This window comes from Phoenix dactylifera, unplaced genomic scaffold (assembly GCF_009389715.1).
Source record: "Phoenix dactylifera cultivar Barhee BC4 unplaced genomic scaffold, palm_55x_up_171113_PBpolish2nd_filt_p 000092F, whole genome shotgun sequence".
Lineage (NCBI taxonomy): Eukaryota > Viridiplantae > Streptophyta > Magnoliopsida > Arecales > Arecaceae > Phoenix > Phoenix dactylifera.
This window is the reverse complement of record NW_024067680.1, coordinates 655,014-676,416: the sequence shown is the minus strand read 5'-3', so window position 1 is coordinate 676,416 and position 21,403 is coordinate 655,014. Positions and strand designations below refer to the sequence as shown.

At 38.7% G+C, this 21,403-nt stretch overlaps 2 protein-coding genes and 1 long non-coding RNA gene across 6 annotated transcripts in view; 2 read left to right on the top strand and 1 right to left on the bottom strand.

Moving 5' to 3' along the window:
• Positions 1-7,577: 7,577 nt before the first annotated feature.
• On the bottom strand, positions 7,578-13,132 carry LOC120104746. The gene is made up of 2 exons (XR_005507119.1): positions 12,689-13,132; positions 7,578-8,158 (listed from the first exon to the last, which is right to left on the bottom strand). It is a non-coding gene; the product is annotated as an uncharacterized LOC120104746 (long non-coding RNA).
• The window catches only part of LOC103717318 (universal stress protein PHOS32-like), a 30,653-nt gene continuing 19,304 nt past the window's right edge, over positions 10,055-21,403 (top strand). For 3 of the 4 annotated variants that reach the window (XM_039116437.1, XM_039116436.1, XM_039116434.1), the window contains exons 1-2: positions 10,055-12,450; positions 13,569-13,617. The gene's annotated coding sequence lies outside the window, so the exon portion shown is untranslated. The remainder of the gene's footprint in view (positions 12,451-13,568; positions 13,618-21,403) is intronic. The other variant, XM_039116435.1, reaches the window with a different exon arrangement.
• LOC120104745 lies at positions 14,858-17,415 on the top strand. Its single transcript, XM_039116433.1, has one exon. It carries the CDS (start codon positions 15,457-15,459, stop codon positions 17,398-17,400), a length of 1,944 nt encoding a protein of 647 aa, XP_038972361.1. The 5' UTR covers positions 14,858-15,456; the 3' UTR covers positions 17,401-17,415.

Here is a 21,403-nt window from a genome sequence, read left to right as displayed (position 1 = left end):
AATGAGTTTTTAACATTTTTTAATGATTCATGTTTGTAAGTTGTCATAGACACTTGATTCATGTGTTTCTAATGTCCGCATATATTTGCTGTCTTAGACAATGTGATCAGAGTTCTTTAATTACCTTGACTTTAATTTTTTAAAATGGTTTACCAAATTGGTGATTTCTAATCACCAAATTTCAAGTGGTTCACTGTTAGTTTACTGTCTTCTTAGTGTTCTAATATTCTTTGTTGTTTTCTTTTCACCTTTTCTTAATTAAGTTCTAGGATATTCCTTGATGTTTCATCAGCTTCTGTTCACAACTGATTAATTATATTGGACCATCTTATTGGTATGTAAAATTTCTAACATCTTTATTTTAAATAGTTACTTGGTCACAACTGCAAATATAGGCTTCGAAAGTGATTCATAGAGCACAATCTGTACATTTGTAGCTAGACACATGGAATTATCTAGATTTGGACATTATGGTTCTATCTATAATTGACCTACCAGTTAAGATCTGTTTGTTGTTATTCTTTCTCCAGTACAAGAAAGGCTACTCCGGTTACTATTTAGTGCTATTGATTCTTGAGGTATTCAATTTCTGCTCAATTCTTAATTGCCTGCAGTATCGCATGATGCTTGATTTCTTTATATTGGTCGGCTCATTATGTGGCTCAATCTGTTTGTTCTTGTTATTATGATGCTATTTCTCTAACATATCTGTATGTTGCTTGCTTACCTACTTATTCATCTCTTAAAGTTCTTTTGCAATCTCAGTCATGCTTACAGTTTGTCATCTTGTCCTGCCAGGTAAGATATACTACTGTGAAACCTAACAAGATTGGGATCTAATCTTAGATTAGGAAGCAAAATTTAGATATGAAAATCATTTGTTTTGTTTTCTCTTCTGCCCTGGTTATTAAAAATAGATTGTTCGTTGTCAATATACCTAAAAAGATAGTTTTATCAGGAGAACAAAAAAATAAAGCCTCTAATATAGCAAATAGCCAAACAGCCGGTATTAGTTAGGAGTATATTTAGTTGGAGCAAGGAACTAGTTGTTTTGGCTATGATTTCTTTCATACTTGTTCTTGAATTAGCCCTGGTTGAATTAGCTGGAGTTTGAGCCTGAGAAGGTGCATTTGTTAGCCAAAATCCTGCATGGTAAAGTTGCTCATTGGCTGTAAGGAAGTAAACACAAGCAATAAATGCTTTCCCGGGAGGAAATCTCAGGAGATTAGTGGATCTTAATTACAGGGACCTTAGGGAAGGTTGATAAGAAATAGCTTGTCTGTGATCTTTTTTTTGAGTGCTCTGGTGATTTGCCTTCCATGGGAAACTTTTGAGGAGAGCCATCTAATTCCAAACCATGGTACTACTTGAATATGCCAACAGAGCAAGCTTTATTAGCAGACAAACAAGATGCATGCATCCATTGTTTCTGCCATCTGACGGATGCTGTGAAGACTAGTTACATGGTTGGAAAGCAACTGAAACCTTCAGCATAATTGTCAGAGAAAAGGTACATGAGTAATCCCATGTATGAGTTGAGCCATGCTATTTGAAGACTATGACATGAAAGAATAACAAAAAATTAAAGAGATGGAGGGTTATTTTAGGATCTTTCTGGCATGCATCATTATTTTTCTTTTACTTATAAGGGTTTAGTCTTTTTTCCATAATAAACTGTAGCTTTATGCAACACATGAAGATTAGAATAATAGAATCTCTTGATTATAGCTAATGTTAGGGAATGTCTGCTTTTCTGCATGAACGGTTCTTATGTTATATAACTCATAGGTATTGATAAGATACATTAATTACGGATAATTGAATATAGTTGCAAGGCCAATATAGGTAGGTTTAGGAAACTTTTTGTATGCACTAATAGCTGCTCTAAAGCATTTTCCATCAATTATTAGGTTTATGCTTTGATAGCTTGGATCTCAAAATCACAACCTTATCTTACTACTTGCTTCAAAAATTTTAGATTTTAAAAGCTGATTTTTTTTTTTGTAAATATTGATTGTTAAAATACTTTAAAAAAAACAAAAATCTCAACTGTCTTGTCAGTTCTTAAAGTAAAATCTAAATTTCATATAGAGAAATTTTCCAGATGTTATGCTACCACTAAAAAGAAGTTAATCAAAATTTCACTTTATGATTTAAGAAAATACAAAAATCTCAACTGTCTTGTCAGTTCTTGGAACCAAAGAGTAATGTCCTGTTAATGGTATCTAACTGTGTGAAAGGCTACTTGGGTTACCATTTAGTGCTATCGATTTTTGAGGTATTCAATTTCTACTCAATTCTTAATTGTCTGCAGTATCACATGAGGCTCGAGGCAAACCTTGTTTATATTTGGTAGGCTCATTATCCGTTTACCTTTGGTGCATTCACTCAAATCTATTTGTTCTTGTTATAATGTTTCTATTTCTCCCACATACCTAACTTTTGCTTGCTTACCTACTTATGCTCCTCTTAAAGTTCTTATGCTTATTGGAGACCTTAAACTCTATGCATCAAGTGGTAGGATAAGATTAACTTGGAATAATAATAGTCTTGGAATATCAATTTTAATAGTTCTAAAGAAGTAAAATTATGATATTTCGTTGGAAAAATTAGGGGAAAAGTGTATAGGGGTAGTCAATTGAACTACTACCTTATAAGGGCAGTCACTGTCATGATGTTTGTTACCAAAAAAATGTTTAAAATTGTAGTCCTCTTGTCAAATCAAAAATTATTATTTTTAAAAAAATGACTATATTTATAATAAAAAAATTATATTATATATATAGAAGTGGATTTGGCTATACTTGGCTAGATTTTTACTCATCCAATTAAATTCAGATCTAAGGTCAACTAGTGTTGAACCAGTAACACAACCATATCTACACCAGAGCTGGAGTGGATGTTGCTGCATCCCCTGGCGCTTAACTTTCGGAAAGTTCAATTGGAGTCATATAAAGTTATATTTTTCACTGGAAAGTTCTCTATGTTATTTAGAATCAAAGTGGAAGTAATCATATCATCATGGAAGACGAACAAATGGAGTCAGATTCTAGTTTGAAACGTTAGAAACCCTTGATTTTTTACTCAATGACGGTTGCTTTTCATGCTCCAAAAGATAGTGGATGATTTATCTCTTGCATACTTTAGATCAGACCAAGTGCGCACGATATTAAATAAAAAGGTTTTTTTGCATGGATACACCCCTACATATCGGATTTTGTATGAAATATCCTCTCAAAATTGATATTTGCATTGAATGACTCCGAAAGGTTATTTGTTATAAAGTAGCACTTAGCTGTGATACCAAACTGAGATCTACTCCATAAACTAATATTTTCAACATTAAGATACTTGAATACCTCCAAGCTAGCCTTCTTAATTTGATTGATGATATCGTCATATTGGACTTTTTTGTATGCCCTTGCAGCTCCCCATATCTTAATTTTAAGCCAGTGTCCTGGAAATTTTGTTTGAAAGTTTTTGTACAAGTGTCTCATGCATTTTCTATGTTCTGCTTGGGGGTATTTATGTTTTACTGTTTCTTCCGGTCCCTTTTGTTGATTTAATACAAGTATTAGACCTTTTGGCGTTTGAATTGACTCTTTAAGTGCCTCCAAAAATCAAGTTCAGCTATCACTATTTTCAGATTCTGCAACACCAAAAGCAACTGGAAACAAACTATTATTTCCATCAAATGATGTAGCAGCCATCATCACACCCTTGAATTTTCCCTTTAAGTGGCAACCATCTAAGCCTATAAAAGGCCTACAACTAGCTAAAAAGCTCATACTGTAAGCTCGTAGACAAATAAAGAAGCGATGGAAGTAATGCTTATCACCAACCACATCTAATTTTAGCTTTACTACACTACCCGGGTTTTTTTCTCAAAAGCTCCTCCTTGAAATCCTCCATTCTCTCAAAAGAATCTGCCCAATTACCATGAATCATGGACATGGCAAGCTCCTTTCCTTACCAAACTCTGTGGTATGGAAGCTTAAGATGATGGAATTGCAACAATCTTCTTCTTAGCTCAATAGGCGACAGGTGACCCACTTTTCATAGCCAACCAATAATCCTATCATATATCCAAAATTGTGTAGCCATCTTGCTGCCACATTTGTTTATAGATGAGCATGTATGAGGTTCCTTCAATTTTTTAACCTACACATACAAACAGAACAATATATTAATATGTGCAATATTTTTCAAGCATTATAATGAAAAACTAACATATTTCAACCGTAATATCTGAAATGTACGACAATCACATAATAGTGAAGCATGAAATCTCCAATTATAAGCTTTATTTTTGCAATTCACTGCCATTCTACCGGGCTCACTTTTGAGAATTCTTACGGCAAATTCATTCAATATAACATACTGACTCAATGCCACCTTGAACTGTTCTCAACTTGTATATTTTGCCCCTAAGGCTATGTTAGAATTCTCAATGTCCATCTCATATGTCTCTCCCTTGTAGTTTATGATATTTTCATCATCATCATCATCAAAATTACTATTATAAATACTGTGATAGCTACTCCCAGAACCATAAATTTCAGTATCTGTTTTCTGCTCCTCTTGAAATAAAGTTTTATCATTTATCCCAACATAGTCATTATATTCAATAGCAGTAGCTAAGATATCAATGCCTATTGTAGCTAGATGTTCACTTTCGTTTTGCCTTTGCTTCTCTCTTACTTTATCCACTTGAATTTCTTTCACTCTTTTAAATCCTTGTACTCCTCAAACAAACTTATCAATTTCAGCAAAGAAAAAAACAAACTCATCAATTTTTGATTTGTGTCTAATATCATGTAAGACTTAGGCGTTTAAATATCTAATTACAAACTAAATCTTTATGGTCTTTTCAAGCTTCAAATTGAATGTATGCAGTATATCATTATATAGGTCCTTGTAGTAATAACAGTCAACATTAACTAACCAGCTTTTTTGTATTCCAAAGTAGTACTTCATTCTTGTAGAATTCTTAATCTTCTTAAAATATCCTCCAAATTTCACCTTCAATTTGAATAGTTGTTGCTCCATTTAAGAACCTGTACATTGAATGAATAAATATGCACTATATAAATTGTAAGAGAGAGTGCTTATCAACCAAAACTATGCTAACAAAATAAAAGAAAAAAAAAGGAATAGTACATAAACATCATAGCCATACTATGTTTCAACAATCAAAAATGGGTGATACTTCACCTTTCTTACCATCTAATAAAATATATAGGTATGTGGTTTAGAAGTCAAAAAATAGAACTTCAATATAAGTTCACAGTGAGAAATAGGAATAAAATAAAATCAGCTACAACAATCATTATTATTCTTTTAACACTTACAATGATTTTTTTTTTGTTCAAATTAATAGGAAAAAAAGTATACATCGAGAAAGAAGAGAGGGCAAGATAATATTGAATTATGATGAACAGAGAGGAGAGATTCTTTGGGTCCACGACTAGTGCTTTTGGAGAGGGGAGATTTGGAAGTTGGGAGGACTATGGATTACGAAAACAGGGAGGAAGGAGATCGCAATCGCGAGCCGCGAGTTGGATCGCGATCGCTGTGAAGAAGGAGATCGCGATCGCGAGCCACGAGTTGGATTGCGATCGCTGTGAAGAAGGAGATCGCGATCGCGATCCCGCTCCCGGCTTGTGAAATTTTGAAATTACGTTTTTGTCCCGTCTTCTTCCCCTGCCCTTGGGATCGCGAAGGAGATCGCCCATGGGATCGCGAACACCCGCAGGGTCACGATCGTGATCCCGATAGCAGGGGAAGAAGACGGGACAAAAACGTAATTTCAAAATTTTATTTTATTTTAAATTAATATAAATATGATTTTTTTAACAGTGTTAAACAATCGTTATATTAAGGCATTTGTATAATAACAGTGTTTTATAAGGGTATAGATACAAATATAAATTTTAAAAAGTTATTCACGCAAATTTAAATATTCAGAAGGGTATCCATGCAAAAAAATCCTAAATAAAATAATGTAGAGATAACATCTTACTGCTATACCTATGGGAAACATTTATACTTGGTATCTCAAGCCTTTCCAATAGGGCAGTTCCTGGGTTAAATCTATTTTCAAAAGTTCGTCTCAGAAAAAAAAATCCTCTCGGAAAAATCTATCTTCAAAATTAGCAACTTTTTTATTATTATTATCTTTCTAGTGATCTAGGAATAGGAGGAAAGCCGGTGGATAAAATCTTCATGCTCATTTTACCCAATCTTTTTATACCAAGGAAATGTTTTTGTTTTTTTAAATTCTAGAATCACATCTGTTATCCGCATCATATAATATCATATCAGCTGCAGTATTGATCAAATTAGAGACCTTACGTTGGTGATACATCCTAGGGGAGTTCTTATTCTCCATGCATTAAGGATAGCAGCAAATGATTTGCCTACAGTGTGGATCGTATCCTCCTCTCTAAATAGACATAGACTTTGTGAATAGGCTTATGTCCATCGATAGCTCTTAGAGACTGTTAAGTACTCAACATCCAAAGATCTAGTTAGGAAGCCTTTTAACCTATTAGGACTCGTTTAGTTCGTGGGAAGAGGTGGGAGGAAAGTATGGTCAAAAAAAAAAAAAAGAAATACCTCATATTTGGCTGGAGTTTTTAAATAAGAGAGATAGAAAAATAGTATTATCAAGGAAAATAAGGTTTCATATTTCATGAGAAAGAGAAATTCATATGAGATATAAAAATATTCAATGCTCGCCGTCAGCAAATTGGGATAATTCTTTTTTCAAATATATCCTTAACCTTTTAGATAGAATGGATTAAGATTTTTATTAACGGCATAACAGGTACTTTATACAACTTTTCCAGAAAAATTAGATGCTCAACTAAACATAAGTCACATAGTAATGTGTCACTTTTTCATGGTCAACAAAAAATACAAAAATCATTTTTTCAAGCATTATATAGTCAAACATCAGCTTTTCAATAAAAATGTTTCAGTGAAAAAAAAATCTTTCCATGAAACAAATGAGTCCTTAATTAGTTTAAGCAATGCATGGACATATGAACATGATTACAACTGCAAATCATGGTAAAAAAATCTTTAAAAAGTAGCACATAAGTTTACTCCCAAATGGTATTCTTCTCAGTATTGACATGATAAATTTGATTTTTATCACTTTATGTTCACTCTCATCTCCCAACATTTTATAATTTTAAAAACCAATGCCTCCCAGTATCAACTGCGCAGCAACACCAAACACCATTTCCAAAACGGACATATGCACCAATCTCAGGCTTTTCCGCATCGCTTTCAGGAAAACAAGGTGTCTGATCCACCTTGGATCTTCTACTTGTCCAAGTTTCTGCCCCTTTTTCTTTCCTGAACCATTCCATATGGTCATGAAATATTTTAACTTATTTATTAATTCATCGGTTTAATAATATATTTTTTACTTGGGCCAATACATGATATTCTTGCTGCAAAGCTCCAAGTTGAGTATGAGCTTAAAAGAACTTAAACTGATCTAATACTTTCCTTTGTTATTGAACTTTTGACTCCTATAAAAAGATTCCACATGAACGAGCAGGGCGAGACAAAAATATAAAAAGATTTTTAGATTCAAACCCCACATCTCTCGCCAGTACATGCGCTCTGGAGATGACAATCTAATTTAAGAAACAATCTCTTAAAAAAGTTTGTTCAGAGCAGAAACAATCTCAGAAGTTTATAAACAAAAATCCATTATTTATCTTCTGCTTCACCGTTTACCTTTTGTTATAATTATTAAAACCTTTCTTGTTTCTTTTCCTTTTTAGCTTCCCAAATCTTTTATAGTGGACCTAAGCAAGTAGGTGCTTTTCATCTTAAGCATGTTTTTGGTCATAATACTTGCTCCCAACAAGAGTTTGTGCTACTAATTCACTCAATACATTGACATGCTTTACTGTTTTATTGGCATAACAGCAGGGACACGAATTCTCTCAGGATGAGAGTTAAAAAGGAATCATGAGAGAGAAGAAAAAGTTTCGACGAAAGAAGAGGAAGCTGAATTTCTGGTAATTGGTGTTGGTAGTTGAGAGTAGGTGCTGGATTTGCCACTTGCACCATGCACTTGTGAAACCAATAACGTCTGGTAATCCACTTGCATATATTCTTTATGTTTCTTTGTTTTCTGTGGAAATAAAACAATGAGGAATTATTAGTGTCTGGCTGCCTGGTGATTGAAAGCAGCTAATCCTACTTTCTGGTTGGCCCAAAACATCACTTTAGATGCAAATTTTCAGGGAATTCCAAACCTCATGAATCATGAAAATCAAATTTAATGTTTGTTACGTGCTTCAACTTGGAGCTCCAAATGCTAAACACAGCAACTCACTCTTTTCTCTCCAACAACAGATGTTAGAGAGGCAAAGCACACCATCATAGATTTTAGCAGACAAATAAAATGCACAGAAGACTGAACAGCTGAACTCTACATTTTATTCATCTGAAAAGCTCTTTAAATACACACAAAAGCATAACAAACTTCACTATTCAAGGACCTCTAATAGCACTAAATCATGACCACCATACCTCCTAAAACTAAGCCACAAAACCATAAACCAAGGACACTTAGTTACAGGCAGTCGACTCACTCAAAGACATTCAACCAACTCTAATAAGATGGGACACATAAGCCACTATGAGATGAATTTAACCCATAATTAAGTTTTGCATTAATCTTTAACAATATATATGTATCTATATATATATATATATGTGTGTGTGTGTGTGTGTGTGTGTGAACATCTAATAGAGATTTTAGGAAACCACATTCTAAGGGCATCCCTTACTTTCTAGAGCATAGCTAATTAATGACCTATAGTTGTAAAATCATAACCAGCTGGTTCTCTTGCAACACATAAATAATATCGAAATTCTTATTAATTTCTTGGTATTGTACAAAGGTTAAAATCATGATATACTATACTAGCCCGAACTAAATGGTATGGAGCATATCGTATCATATCGGTATCCAATATAAGTGGCGTATCGACATTCGGTACATCAAAAAAATTTCATACCGTATCGATACTGTGCCAGTGTGGCTACAGACCGTATGGCAAACTTTGCCCGAAATATATATTTTGACCATCATCCGCGCTCACAAAACCTATGGGCGGGCAACCAAACTGCCTTCAGCGCCTGGTTTTCTAGCCTCCTTTCTCCATCTCTCCTTGGAGGAGTTTTCAGGTGTCTCAATCACACATCATGATGTGCAGGTGAGAATGGCCCAAAGGTTCCAAAAGAGGGGGACCAAGAGAGATGAGACAAATATAGAGCAAGACGAAACAATGCATGCAGACCCATTTGCAATCTAGGTTTCAGTACTTCTACTCCATAAAAGAGAACAGAGAGAGATAAAATAAGGGCGGCCACCCATAGAACAAACAAGACAGAAAGCGACTGATCCCATCCTTCCTTCACTGGATAAATGAACCAATGGGTCTATTAATTGCTACTGGTTTTCCCTTGGAGAAACCACTGGCACTCGGGGCCGTAGGACCACACCCTCTCTTTCAACCTCCTTTGCCCACTTGAAGCCCTATTTAGCATATATATACTAAACCGTAACCTGGTAAAGTCCCTTATCAGCCAACGTTCTGCTAACCTTCATATCCAACATTGTCTTTGCTCTTCCTAAATCTTTCTGGAAAGATGAGGCTTGCTAATAAGGCATGCATAGCTGTGGCTCTGGGGGCTGCTCTTGAACTCAAAGATCAAGTGGTCATGCCAAGCTCCTCAGCCTTCGAGAGGGGTTGGTCGTCGACAGCACAAGTAAGACTCCTCCCAAACACTGACGGCAGCCCAGACAAGAAATGCGTGCCTAAAAAAATGAAGGCTATGGCTGCCGAGGAGTCATTTAGGATGGTTTTCTATTTGAGTTGCTGGGGACCTAACTGAGGTTCTCATGTATTCTAGGCTCATCTGAAACCATCTCCACATCCTCCATGTTATGAACTTATGATTCTTTTGGCACTGAAATGAGCATAGGATGCCTTGGGAGTGCCAAAGTGGTGGTGGCAAAGAAGCTTGTGATGCTTTGCAATATGTGAGCTCTAAATTACGAAATTTCTTCTTGGGATGGGGAGGATGTGCGTTAGCGAACGATCAGAGTTTCCTTTCGTAGACTTGATTGTGCATGTAAGATATATACAGCTCTAGCTATACTGTGAATTAAGTGAATGAAACGTACTGGAATCGTAGTTTGGAATTGAATGAATGGAGTGCACTTCATAACTAGTTAACTTCGAGTATATTATTTGTGGCATGATCTGCATGTGTTCTTTAGATTTTATAATCTATTTAGTGATATTGGAAACTTCTTAAATAGTGGCTATGAGAGTGTCTTCCATAAATATTGTCATGGATTATCAAAGACATGTATACGAGTGATAAAAAACGATGTTAGCAAAGTGTTCTCAGCTAGGGTTTGCATGAGGTCTGAGTGTAAGATGCATTATTTTGCAGTTGACTAATTTCATGGCAAAGAAGGGAGTGCTGCGCGCATGTGATTTAGGAGGCAGATGATTGGAATCATTAGCCATATGTTGTTACAGAAGAAATACTTTGCATAACCATGCTTTACAGCTGAAAGATGAGACTAGAATTAACTAAAAGCAGGTGATTTTTTATTTGGAGAGGGTGGAAGGTATTTAGTGGGTGATGATGGTTAGGAGAGGCCTTTACATGCTTCTTGCGGGATCGCTCTATAGTTTAGTAAGTGAAGCAAGAAAAAGGCCAGAGGCTTCAAGGGGTAGAGAGAGAGAATGAAACATGGGTGTGCTTTATTCTGTTCTGTTTTATGCGATCCTAGATTTTTTTTTTTGTTCCGAATAAATTATTTTCTCACAATTAAAATTATATCTATATATATATATATATGATAATTTAAAATAGTGTGAATTACTTTTCTTTTTTTTTTGCTTGTCCAATAAAAAGAACCCATCCCTGCAAATACATACTTCAATTTATCAAAGTAAAATCTTCTAACTAACATATTTTGCTTTTGAGCTGGTATACAACAAATTTTGTAGACTTAGTTACATGCTTATTCACTTATTCACAACTTATAGATATATGTATGTGTTTCCATATCTTTGTATATATCTATTTATGTAAACATTTCTTTTTTGTGTAGTTCTTTCAAAGTGAAAGTCAATATTTTTAATCATGATCTATGATATTTAAAATACCTAGAAGTCAATGATTACTTATTTTAGAGGTCTATAGCCTTTATAATGCATGAATCCAAATTATCTATCTTTTTTTCATGGTAAAAAATTTCCTTATTTTGATTTAAATATTTAGAAAATTGTACTTTTATCCCTTGATTTAACTCTCGTTCTATTCATACGTCATTTAGTTTAAAAAAATTTAAATGGATCCCTCAAGTTACTTGGTTGGCTCAATATCATCCTTCCATTCATCTTTATTAACATGGTCTGCAAGAATTGTATCATGCACCTATCACATGACATTCTTAAAATGTTTTAGGATCGAAATACCCATGATACAATGGAACTTTAAACCAAAGGATCAACATGGGTTAGAAAAAGAACTCTCCTTTTTTATATAAAATATATCCTAGCCTCCTTTAACCATGTCCTCCGCCTTGTTCATTTTTGCTGCTACTGCCTCCTCCGCTACCGCCACCATCCACTTCTTTTAGTTACCTCCATCCACCCCCACACCCAGCACCCTCCTCTCTTTCGAACACGCTAAATTCCTAATCAAGCAGTTTCGACCACTACTTTACCCTCTTCTGCTTCATCCTCGACCCCAATGTATTCTTTTAGGCATTAGTTCAATACTAAACTAGTGACATTATGCCATCTTGCATCATACAAGGAATTTCTACAAGATGATCATATATAACTGTCATCTTAATTAAAGAGGACAACAGCATTAAGATGGAGGAGTCTAATGGCAACCTCATGAGGATCCACAATATCACTGAATGACTAGCCAAAATGATAGAGATGATCGGCACGACAATGATACATGATCCACTAATTACATCTAGTAAGTGAGTTCTGAAGAAGATTTGGAACAGTATTTAAACCAGCCACAAAAGCTGTAAACCCCGGACCAGATGGACCGGCATGGACCAAAGTCGGCGGTCCATCTGGTGATTTCGGGAATAAGGCGGTGGAGAACGGCAGTTGTTGAGGCAGTTAAAACTGCCTAACAGCCGCGGTCTCCACCCCTCCGAGCTGGATGAGGAGCTACAAAAGCCCATGGAGTCACAAAGAACTCCATCAACCACATCTTACCTCCCTACTCACCTTCTTTCTTCTGTGCAAGGAGCCGGACCGAGAGCAGTAGCGCCGGAGGAGGGAGAATCTCCAGCGCGTCATCGCACTGCGCTGCCGGAGCAAGCACAGCAGCTCACCGGAACGCCTCACAGCTCCTCGGAGCTAGGTAAACCCTTAACTCATTCCCCATTCATGATCTACATGCTATTAGGTTAGATCTATTCTAGCTAGGAGATGATTAACAGAGGAATAGGGGTGGGAAGAAGATGAAGAGGAGGGAGGATAAAGGTTTATGCAATGATCGGCTGTGATCCGACATTGGCCGAGGACCTTTCTCCTTCATCCGATGGTGGCTTCCCCTTTCCATTAAAACCCTAGATCTAAAAATCCAAAGATGAACCTACCTCTCGATTCATGGGGAGGGTTCTCGGCTCGTGCAAGTCAGGTTCCCATGGGTGGAACCGGCTTGATCTAGACCGGAGGTGGTCGGAGCAGACGAGTCGAAGGGGGATCTTCCCGTTGTGGCCGTCGTGACACCGTCGGGCCGACCGCAGGTGTCGTCGTGCACCACCGGCTTCGGCCGGTTCTGCCGCTCCACGACGGGTGGCCGTGCTCCATCTCCTCCGTCGGAGGTGGAGGAGGAGAGCTCCCGGTTGGGCCGTGGCTGCTGCAGGTGGAACCACGGCCGCCGCCGGTGCCGCCGGTTGGCCGCAGCACCGCCGGCTTCGGGCCGGCCTCCTCCCGAGTGCCTTCCGGGCGCCTCCCGAGCTCGCCTCCTGGTTTCATGGGAGAAGAGGAGAAGAGGAAGAGGAGCTCGGGAAGGGAAGAAGAAAGAAAGGAAGAGAAGGTTCGGGAAGGGAAGAGAAGAAAGAAAAAGGAAAAGAAGAAAGAAAAGGAAAAAAAAAAGAAGGAAAAGTTCGGTGGGCCGAATTGGGCCTGATTTCGGGTTGGGCTGCAAATAAATTTGGCTCTGGGAACCCGAAACCGGGCTAGGCTCTGGCCTGAGCCCAATAATCTGGTCAGATCTGAACCAAAATGCTATTGGCTCAGACCTGAACCGGAAACTTGGGTCAGACTCGAATCAAAAATTGTTTAGACCAAAATCAGACATTGGGTCGACCCAAATTGATGATTTGAGTAGACCCAAATCAGAAATTGAACCAGGTTTGGGACCTAAGGGTGAAGTTGAGTCCTATAGATGAGTTGAAAAATGGTTAATTAAGAAAGATTGTAGATAAATAAAGTTGAACGTGAAATTGACAGGTAATTCAATGATGTTTTTAGGTAATTGAAGAATTGGCACTCAAAATTTAAAGTTGGTAGGCAATCTAAGGTAAGTAACCCTGATATAATCTTATGGTTGAATCAAATACTTGTTTATGAAATTGTATATGGTTATTTATGTTTTCATAAAATTAGGATCAAGCATGTGTTAGCAAATGATTACATGATTTTGGATAAATAGCATCTATCATGATCATTATTATATTATGTACCCATGATTATGATGTTATAGAAAGATGCATAGAAAAATAAAGTTTTCAGCATGATCATGAATTTTATTCAGTATGATGCCATTATTCACTTTCCAATGTATCGATGAGAAAAGATTTATGAAAAGCATGATATGTTTTAAAGAACTCTCAGATTGCTATGTACGACCCCCGCCAGTGGGTAACAGTAACTAGGCATACGACCCCAGCCAGTGGAAAAAAATAACTTGGCTTTACGACCCCCGCCAGTGGGTAATAGTAACTGGAAGATGACCCTGCAGTGGTAAAGGCCTTGCCGTGGGAATAAGAGCGGCCATAGCTACACTACCATCTGAGAGTATGAATTTCAAAGTATGGAATAATGGCAAAAGTTTTTATGATGCATATATGGCAAAAGTATTATGATGCATAACCATATTTATGAAATTGCATGAATGGACTTGCATAGTTTGATTACTGGTTTGATTATAGAAAATGCTTTCTGTATTAAATTTGTTTATTCTTCAAATATTGTGTTAGCATACAAAACACTATGCTTGATCCGATAAGATTATTCTTGTTTACTTACTGGGCTTTATAGCTCACACCATTTTAATTATGTCTTTACAGATGAATAGGAGATGCTAAGAACAAGGAGCGTAACATGCTCCAGGGTTATGGGAAAGACAAATGTTAAATATTGATATTGTTTTTAGAAGCTTTGTATGGATTTTAATACCTGAACATTTAATGACTTTCATGAATATAGTTCTTTAGTAATTGAAGTTTTAAAGTGGCTGCGTGTTATTGTACGCTTAATTTGGCAATAACATGGCCGTGTCATGAACCGAATTCGGGGCGTGACATTTAGTGGTATCAGAGCAATAAGTTTAACCATGATTTAAAAAAACTTTAAAATTAATCATGGGAATGGGTAGCTAAGTTAGCTTTCATATAATTGGAGTCACAGTAAGAACAATAATGATGTATATATATATATATTTATTATTATTATTATTATTATTATTATTATTATTTATAAATAATAATAATAATAAAAGAAAATTTATATATATATATATTTAAATACATATAATATGATGAAATGAATGATGATTAATACTATATTTTGATAGGTGACGATGAGTGATAGTGAGAATGAAGTATTGGCAAACTATAAAAGAAAAGGGGTGAAAGCATTATCCCAAGGAGGTACCAACATGCCAGCCGGGCCAGCTCCAAACGCTGTAGCCACCCAAACGGATCTTACTGGGGTATGCCAAGTTATGGCTCAGCTTCTTCAACAGCAACAGCAGATGCAACAATTGATGCAACAGCAAGTGCAGGCCGTTGTCCGACCTGCACAGTTTATGGACTCCTACTATGAACGGTTCCGGAGGTTGAATCCCCCTATGTTTGATGGTTGAGCCGATCCGTTGGCTGCTGAGACATGGATTCGGGGAATAGAAGAGATGTATGATGCTCTGCAGTTTCCTGAAGATGTCAAGGTTAGGTTGGCTATTCCAATGATGAGAGGAAATGCAAAGTTTTGGTGGACAACCATGAAAGCTGCAATTGGAAATGATGACAATATGCCAACTTAGAATGAATTCAAGAAAATGTTCTATGAACAATATTTTCCTAAGTCGCTAAGAAGGACTAAGGAAAATGAATTCTTATCTTTGAGGTAGAAAGATAATATGACCGTGCTTGAATATGCCAACAAGTTCAATGAACTGGGTCGGTTCTGTCCCCAATTTACGGAGGCTGAAGAGAGCAAGGCTAACAGGTTCGAGCAGGGCTTGAGGGATAAGATTCTATCCCGATTGTCAGTCCTGATCTTCACCAGTTATGGAGATGTCCTGGAGAGAGCACTGAAAGTAGAAGCAGATCTGAAGAGGTCAGAGAAAGAAAGAGGTGATCTGAAGAGGTCCAGGACAACTGGGGATCAGAGTGCAAGGCCAAGAAATTTTGGAGAAAATGCAAACAAAAAGAACAAATTTGGGGCCTGCAATTTCTGTGGCAAGCCACATGGTGGACTTTGCCTTAAAAAGATGGGAGCCTGCTTTAACTATGGTCAGATTGGGCATATTGCACGTGATTGTCAGCAAAAGAAGAATGACCCTAGGCCTATTGGATCAGGGGATCAGAAGCAGAAGGGGACTGCTCGGGTCTTTGCATTGACTCAGCAGGATGTCAGTGCAAGCGAAAGTGTGGTGACAGGTACTATCCCCATCAATACAGTTGATACATCTATATTATTTGATTCTGGCTCTACACATTCTTTTGTATCTATCAAATTCTCTAGCTCTTTATATTGCATACCTGAGAAATTAGTGGAGCCATTATATGTTGCTACACCCCTACAAAAAACAGTAATTGCTGACATTATCTTCAAGAAGTGCATAATTCAGTTAGGAGAAAGGGAGTTAGTGGCAGACTTAATACAGCTAGACATGCAAGATTTTGACATCATCTTGGGAATGGATTGGCTGTCCAAGTACCATGCTCATATAGACTGCTTCAGAAAGAGAGTAGTGTTCCATATACCAGGGGAGCTGGAATTTTTCTTTCAAGGCGATGCACCCAAGCAATGTAAGTCTTCTTTACATATTGTTTCTGCTATGTGTGCACGCAAAGCATTAAGAAAAGGGTGTCAAGCCTATCTAGCCTATGTCATAGATACTCGAATTGAGACAAGACTAGATGATATTCCTATTGTGGGAGAATACCCTGATGTTTTCCCTGATGACCTACCTGGACTGCCCCCTGATCGGGAGATTGATTTTAAGATTGATCTTGTACCGGGGGTTGGACCCATCTCCAAGCCCCCTTATCGGATGGCTCCGGCAGAGTTGAGAGAATTGAAAGCTCAGCTACAAGAACTTCTAGAGAAGAAGTTCATTCGGCCTAGTGTTTCCCCATGGGGAGCTCCGGTGTTATTTGTAAAGAAGAAGGACGGGAGCATGAGGATGTGTATTGACTATAGGGAGTTGAATAAAGTAATAGTGAAGAACAAGTATCCACTGCCTCGGATTGATGACCTATTTGATCAGTTGCAAGGGGCGCAAGTGTTCTCAAAGATAGACTTGCGATCCGGGTATCATCAACTGAAAATTCAAACAGAAGATGTGCCTAAAACAGCATTTCGGACTAGGTATGGCCATTATGAATTTTTGGTTATGCCTTTTGGATTAACCAATGCTCCTGCTGCCTTTATGGACCTGATGAACAGGGTCTTCAAGGAGTTTCTGGATCAGTTTGTTATTGTATTTATTGATGACATACTGGTTTATTCCAAGAGCAAGGAAGAGCATGAACATCATTTGAGGTTAGTGTTGCAAACTTTGCAAGAAAAGAAGTTACATGCCAAGCTGAGCAAATGTGAATTCTGGCTGGATAGCATTGCATTTCTTGGGCATGTGATCTCCAGAAATGGAATTTCAGTAGACTCAAAGAAAATTGAAGCGGTAGTGAACTGGCCTCGTTCTACTAATGTGACGGAGATCAGAAGCTTCTTAGGTCTGGCTGGATACTACAGAAGGTTTGTGGAGGGATTTTCCCGGATAGCCATTCCGTTGACTCGTTTGACTCAGAAACGAGCAAAGTACGATTGGAGCGGAGAGTGTGAGCCGAGTTTTTAGGAGTTGAAGCAGAAATTAGTATCTGCTCCTGTCCTCACCCTACCTAGTTCTGGAGGTTTCACCATCTTTAGTGATGCCTCCAAGAAAGGACTGGGTTGTGTTCTAATGCAAAATAAAAAAGTGGTGGCTTACGCCTCTAGACAGTTGAAGCCCTATGAGCAGAACTATCCAACACATGATCTGGAACTGGCAGCGGTAGTCTTTGCTCTGAAAATTTGGAGGCATTATTTGTATGGAGAACCATGTGAAGTCTTCACTGATCATAAAAGTTTGAAGTATATATTTACACAGAAAGAGCTTAACATGAGACAAAGAAGATGGCTTGAACTGTTGAAAGATTATGACCTAAGTATTAAATACCATCCAGGAAAGGCTAATGTAGTGGCTGACGCTCTCAGTAGAAAGTCTACAGTAGGCACCACAGCTCTGCTCACCACTCAGAAATAGATTATAAGAGATCTCGATAAGATGAATATCAAGGAGACTACTATGAGTATTGGGGGTATGCTGGCTTGTTTGATGGTGCAACCAACATTACTTGAAAGAATTAAGGTTGCCCAACAGACAGATGCTCATTTATGTCAGCTTAGAGAAGATGTAGAAATAGGGTTGCGACCCAAGCTCAGTACTCATCAGGATGGTACTCTTCGATTTGGTAGCCGTTTATGTGTACCAGATCATATCGAATTGAAGAGAAAAATTATGGAGGAAGCTCACCAGTCCCGCTTCTCCATCCATCCAGGTAGCACAAAAATGTACAGAGATCTGAGGGAGCATTTTTGGTGGAGTGGCATGAAAAGAGAAATAGCCGATTTTGTGGCTCGATGCTTGGTGTGTCAACAGGTGAAAGCCGAACATCAAAGGCCTGCAGGTTTGTTGGAACCATTGGAGATACCAAAATGGAAGTGGGAACATATCACTATGGATTTTGTTATTGGACTTCCCAAGACAGTTAAGAAGAATGATGCAGTGTGGGTGATTGTTGATCGTCTCACAAAGTCAGCTCACTTCTTACCTTTTAGGGTTGGCACTCCTCTTGAAAAGCTGACACTGAGATATATTGAGGAAGTTGTGCGCCTACATGGCATACCGGTTAGTATTGTATCTGATCGGGACCCACGATTTGTATCTAGATTCTGGAGGAGCTTTCAGAATGCTATGGGAATTGAATTGAGGCTCAGTACTGCTTATCATCCTCAGACTGATGGTCAGTCAGAGCGGACGATTCAGACTTTGGAGGATATGCTGAGGTCATGTGCTGTTGATCTTGGAGGTTGCTGGGATGATCATATAGCCCTGGTAGAATTTGCTTATAATAACAGCTATCATTCTAGCATCCAGATGGCACCTTACGAAGCCCTTTATGGAAGAAAGTGCAGATCTCCTGTACATTGGGATGAGGTTGGAGAGAAAAAGTTGTTGGGTCCTGAGTTAGTGCAGGTTACCAGAGAGAAGATTTTATTGATCAGAGAAAGGCTCAGAGCAGCTCAGGACAGACAGAAGAGTTGGGCAGACAAAAGAAGAAGAGAATTGGAATTCCAGGAGGGTGACTTTGTTTTCTTGAAAGTATCCCCCTTGAAGGGAGTTATGAGATTTGGAAGACATAGTAAGCTAAGTCCCCGCTACATTGGTCCCTTTGAAATTCTGAACAAGGTAGGAGAGGTTGCTTACAGATTAACTTTACCACCAGAGCTATCGAGTGTACACAATGTCTTTCATGTTTCTCTATTACGAAAGTATATTGCAGACCCCAGTTATGTAGTAGAGTATGAGCTAGTACTGGTTGAAAAGGATCTGACTTATGAAGAGTTTCCTCTACGCATCATTGATCACAAGGAGCAAGTTTTGAGACGGCGCACCATTTCCTATGTGAAGGTCCAGTGGAGTAACCATTCTGAAAGGGAAGCAACTTGGGAACTCGAAGACGAGATGCGTATGAGGTATCCACAGCTTTTTGTAGACTCAGGTACGTAAAATTTCGAGGACGAAATTTTTTTTAAGGAGGGAAGAATGTAAACCCCGGACCAGATGGACCGGCATGGACCAAAGTCGGCGGTCCATCTGGTGATTTCGGGAATAAGGTGGTGGAGAACGGCAGCTGTTGAGGCAGTTAAAACTGCCTAACAGCCGCGGTCCCCCACCCCTCCGAGCTGGATGAGGAGCTACAAAAGCCCATGGAGTCACAAAGAACTCCATCGACCACCTCTTACGTCCCTACTCACCTTCTTTCTTCTGTGCAAGGAGCCGGACCGAGAGCAGTAGCGCCGGAGGAGGGAGAATCTCCAGCGCATCATCGCACTGCGCTGCCGGAGCAAGCACAACAGCTCGCCGGAACGCCTCACAGCTCCTCGGAGCTAGGTAAACCCTTAACTCATTCCCCATTCATGATCTACATGCTATTAGGTTAGATCTATTCTAGCTAGGAGATGATTAACAGAGGAGTAGGGGTGGGAAGAAGATGAAGAGGAGGGAGGATAAAGGTTTATGCAATGATCGGCTGTGATCCGAAATTGGCCGAGGACCTTTCTCCTTCATCCGATGGTGGCTTCCCCTTTCCATTAAAACCCTAGATCTAAAAATCCAAAGATGAACCTACCTCTCGATTCATGGGGAGGGTTCTCGGCTCGTGCAAGTCAGGTTCCCATGGGTGGAACCGGCTTGATCTAGACCAGAGGTGGTCGGAGCAGACGAGTCGAAGGGGGATCTTCCCGTTGTGGCCGTCGTAACACCGTCGGGCCGACCGCAGGTGTCGTCGTGCACCACCGGCTTCGGCCGGTTCTGCTGCTCTGCAACGGGTGGCCATGCTCCATCTCCTCCGTCGGAGGTAGAGGAGGAGAGCTCCCGATTGGGCCGTGGCTGCTGCAGGTGGAACCACGGCCGCCGCCGGTGCCGCCGGTTGGCCGCAGCACCACCGGCTTCAGGCCGGCCTCCTCCCGAGTGCCTTCCGAGCGCCTCCCGAGCTCGCCTCCTGGTTTCATGGGAGAAGAGGAGAAGAGGAAGAGGAGCTCGGGAAGGGAAGAAGAAAGAAGGGAAGAGAAGGTTCGGGAAGGGAAGAGAAGAAAGAAAAAGGAAAAGAAGAAAGAAAAGAAAAAAAAAGAAGGAAAAGTTCGGTGGGCCGAATTGGGCCTGATTTCGAGTTGGGCTGCAAATAAATTTGGCTCTGGGAACCCGAAACCGGGCTAGGCTCTGGCCTGAGCCCAATAATCTGGTCAGATCTGAACCAAAATGCTATTGGCTCAGACCTGAACTAGAAACTTGGGTCAGACTCGAATCAAAAATTGTTTAGACCAAAATCAGATATTGGGTCAGACCCAAATTGATGATTTGAGTAGACCCAAATCAGAAATTGAACCAGGTTTGGGACCTAAGGGTGAAGTTGAGTCCTATAGATGAGTTGAAAAATGGTTAATTAAGAAAGATTGTAGATAAATAAAGTTGAACATGAAATTGACAGGTAATTCAATGATGTTTTTAGGTAATTGAAGAATTGGCACTCAAAATCTAAAGTTGGTGGGCAATCTAAGGTAAGTAACCCTGATATAATCTTATGGTTGAATCAAATACTTGTTTATGAAATTGTATATGGTTATTTATGTTTTCATAAAATTAGGATCAAGCATGTGTTAGCAAATGATTACATGATTTTGGATAAATAGCATCTATCATGATCATTATTATATTATGTACCCATGATTATGATGTTATAGAAAGATGCATAGAAAAATAAAGTTTTCAGCATGATCATGAATTTTATTCAGTATGATGCCATTATTCACTTTCCAATGTATCGATGAGAAAAGATTTATGAAAAGCATGATATGTTTTAAAGAACTCTCAGATTGCTATGTACGACCCCCGCCAGTGGGTAACAGTAACTAGGCATACGACCCCAGCCAGTGGAAAAAAATAACTTGGCTTTACGACCCCGCCAGTGGGTAATAGTAACTGGAAGATGACCCTGCAGTGGTAAAGGCCTTGCCGCGGGAATAAGAGCGGCCATAGC

Excerpts from the sequence above, each read along its gene's own strand:
- LOC120104745 (XM_039116433.1), top strand. The coding sequence starts at position 15,457 with ATGACCGTGCTTGAATATGCCAACAAGTTCAATGAACTGGGTCGGTTC.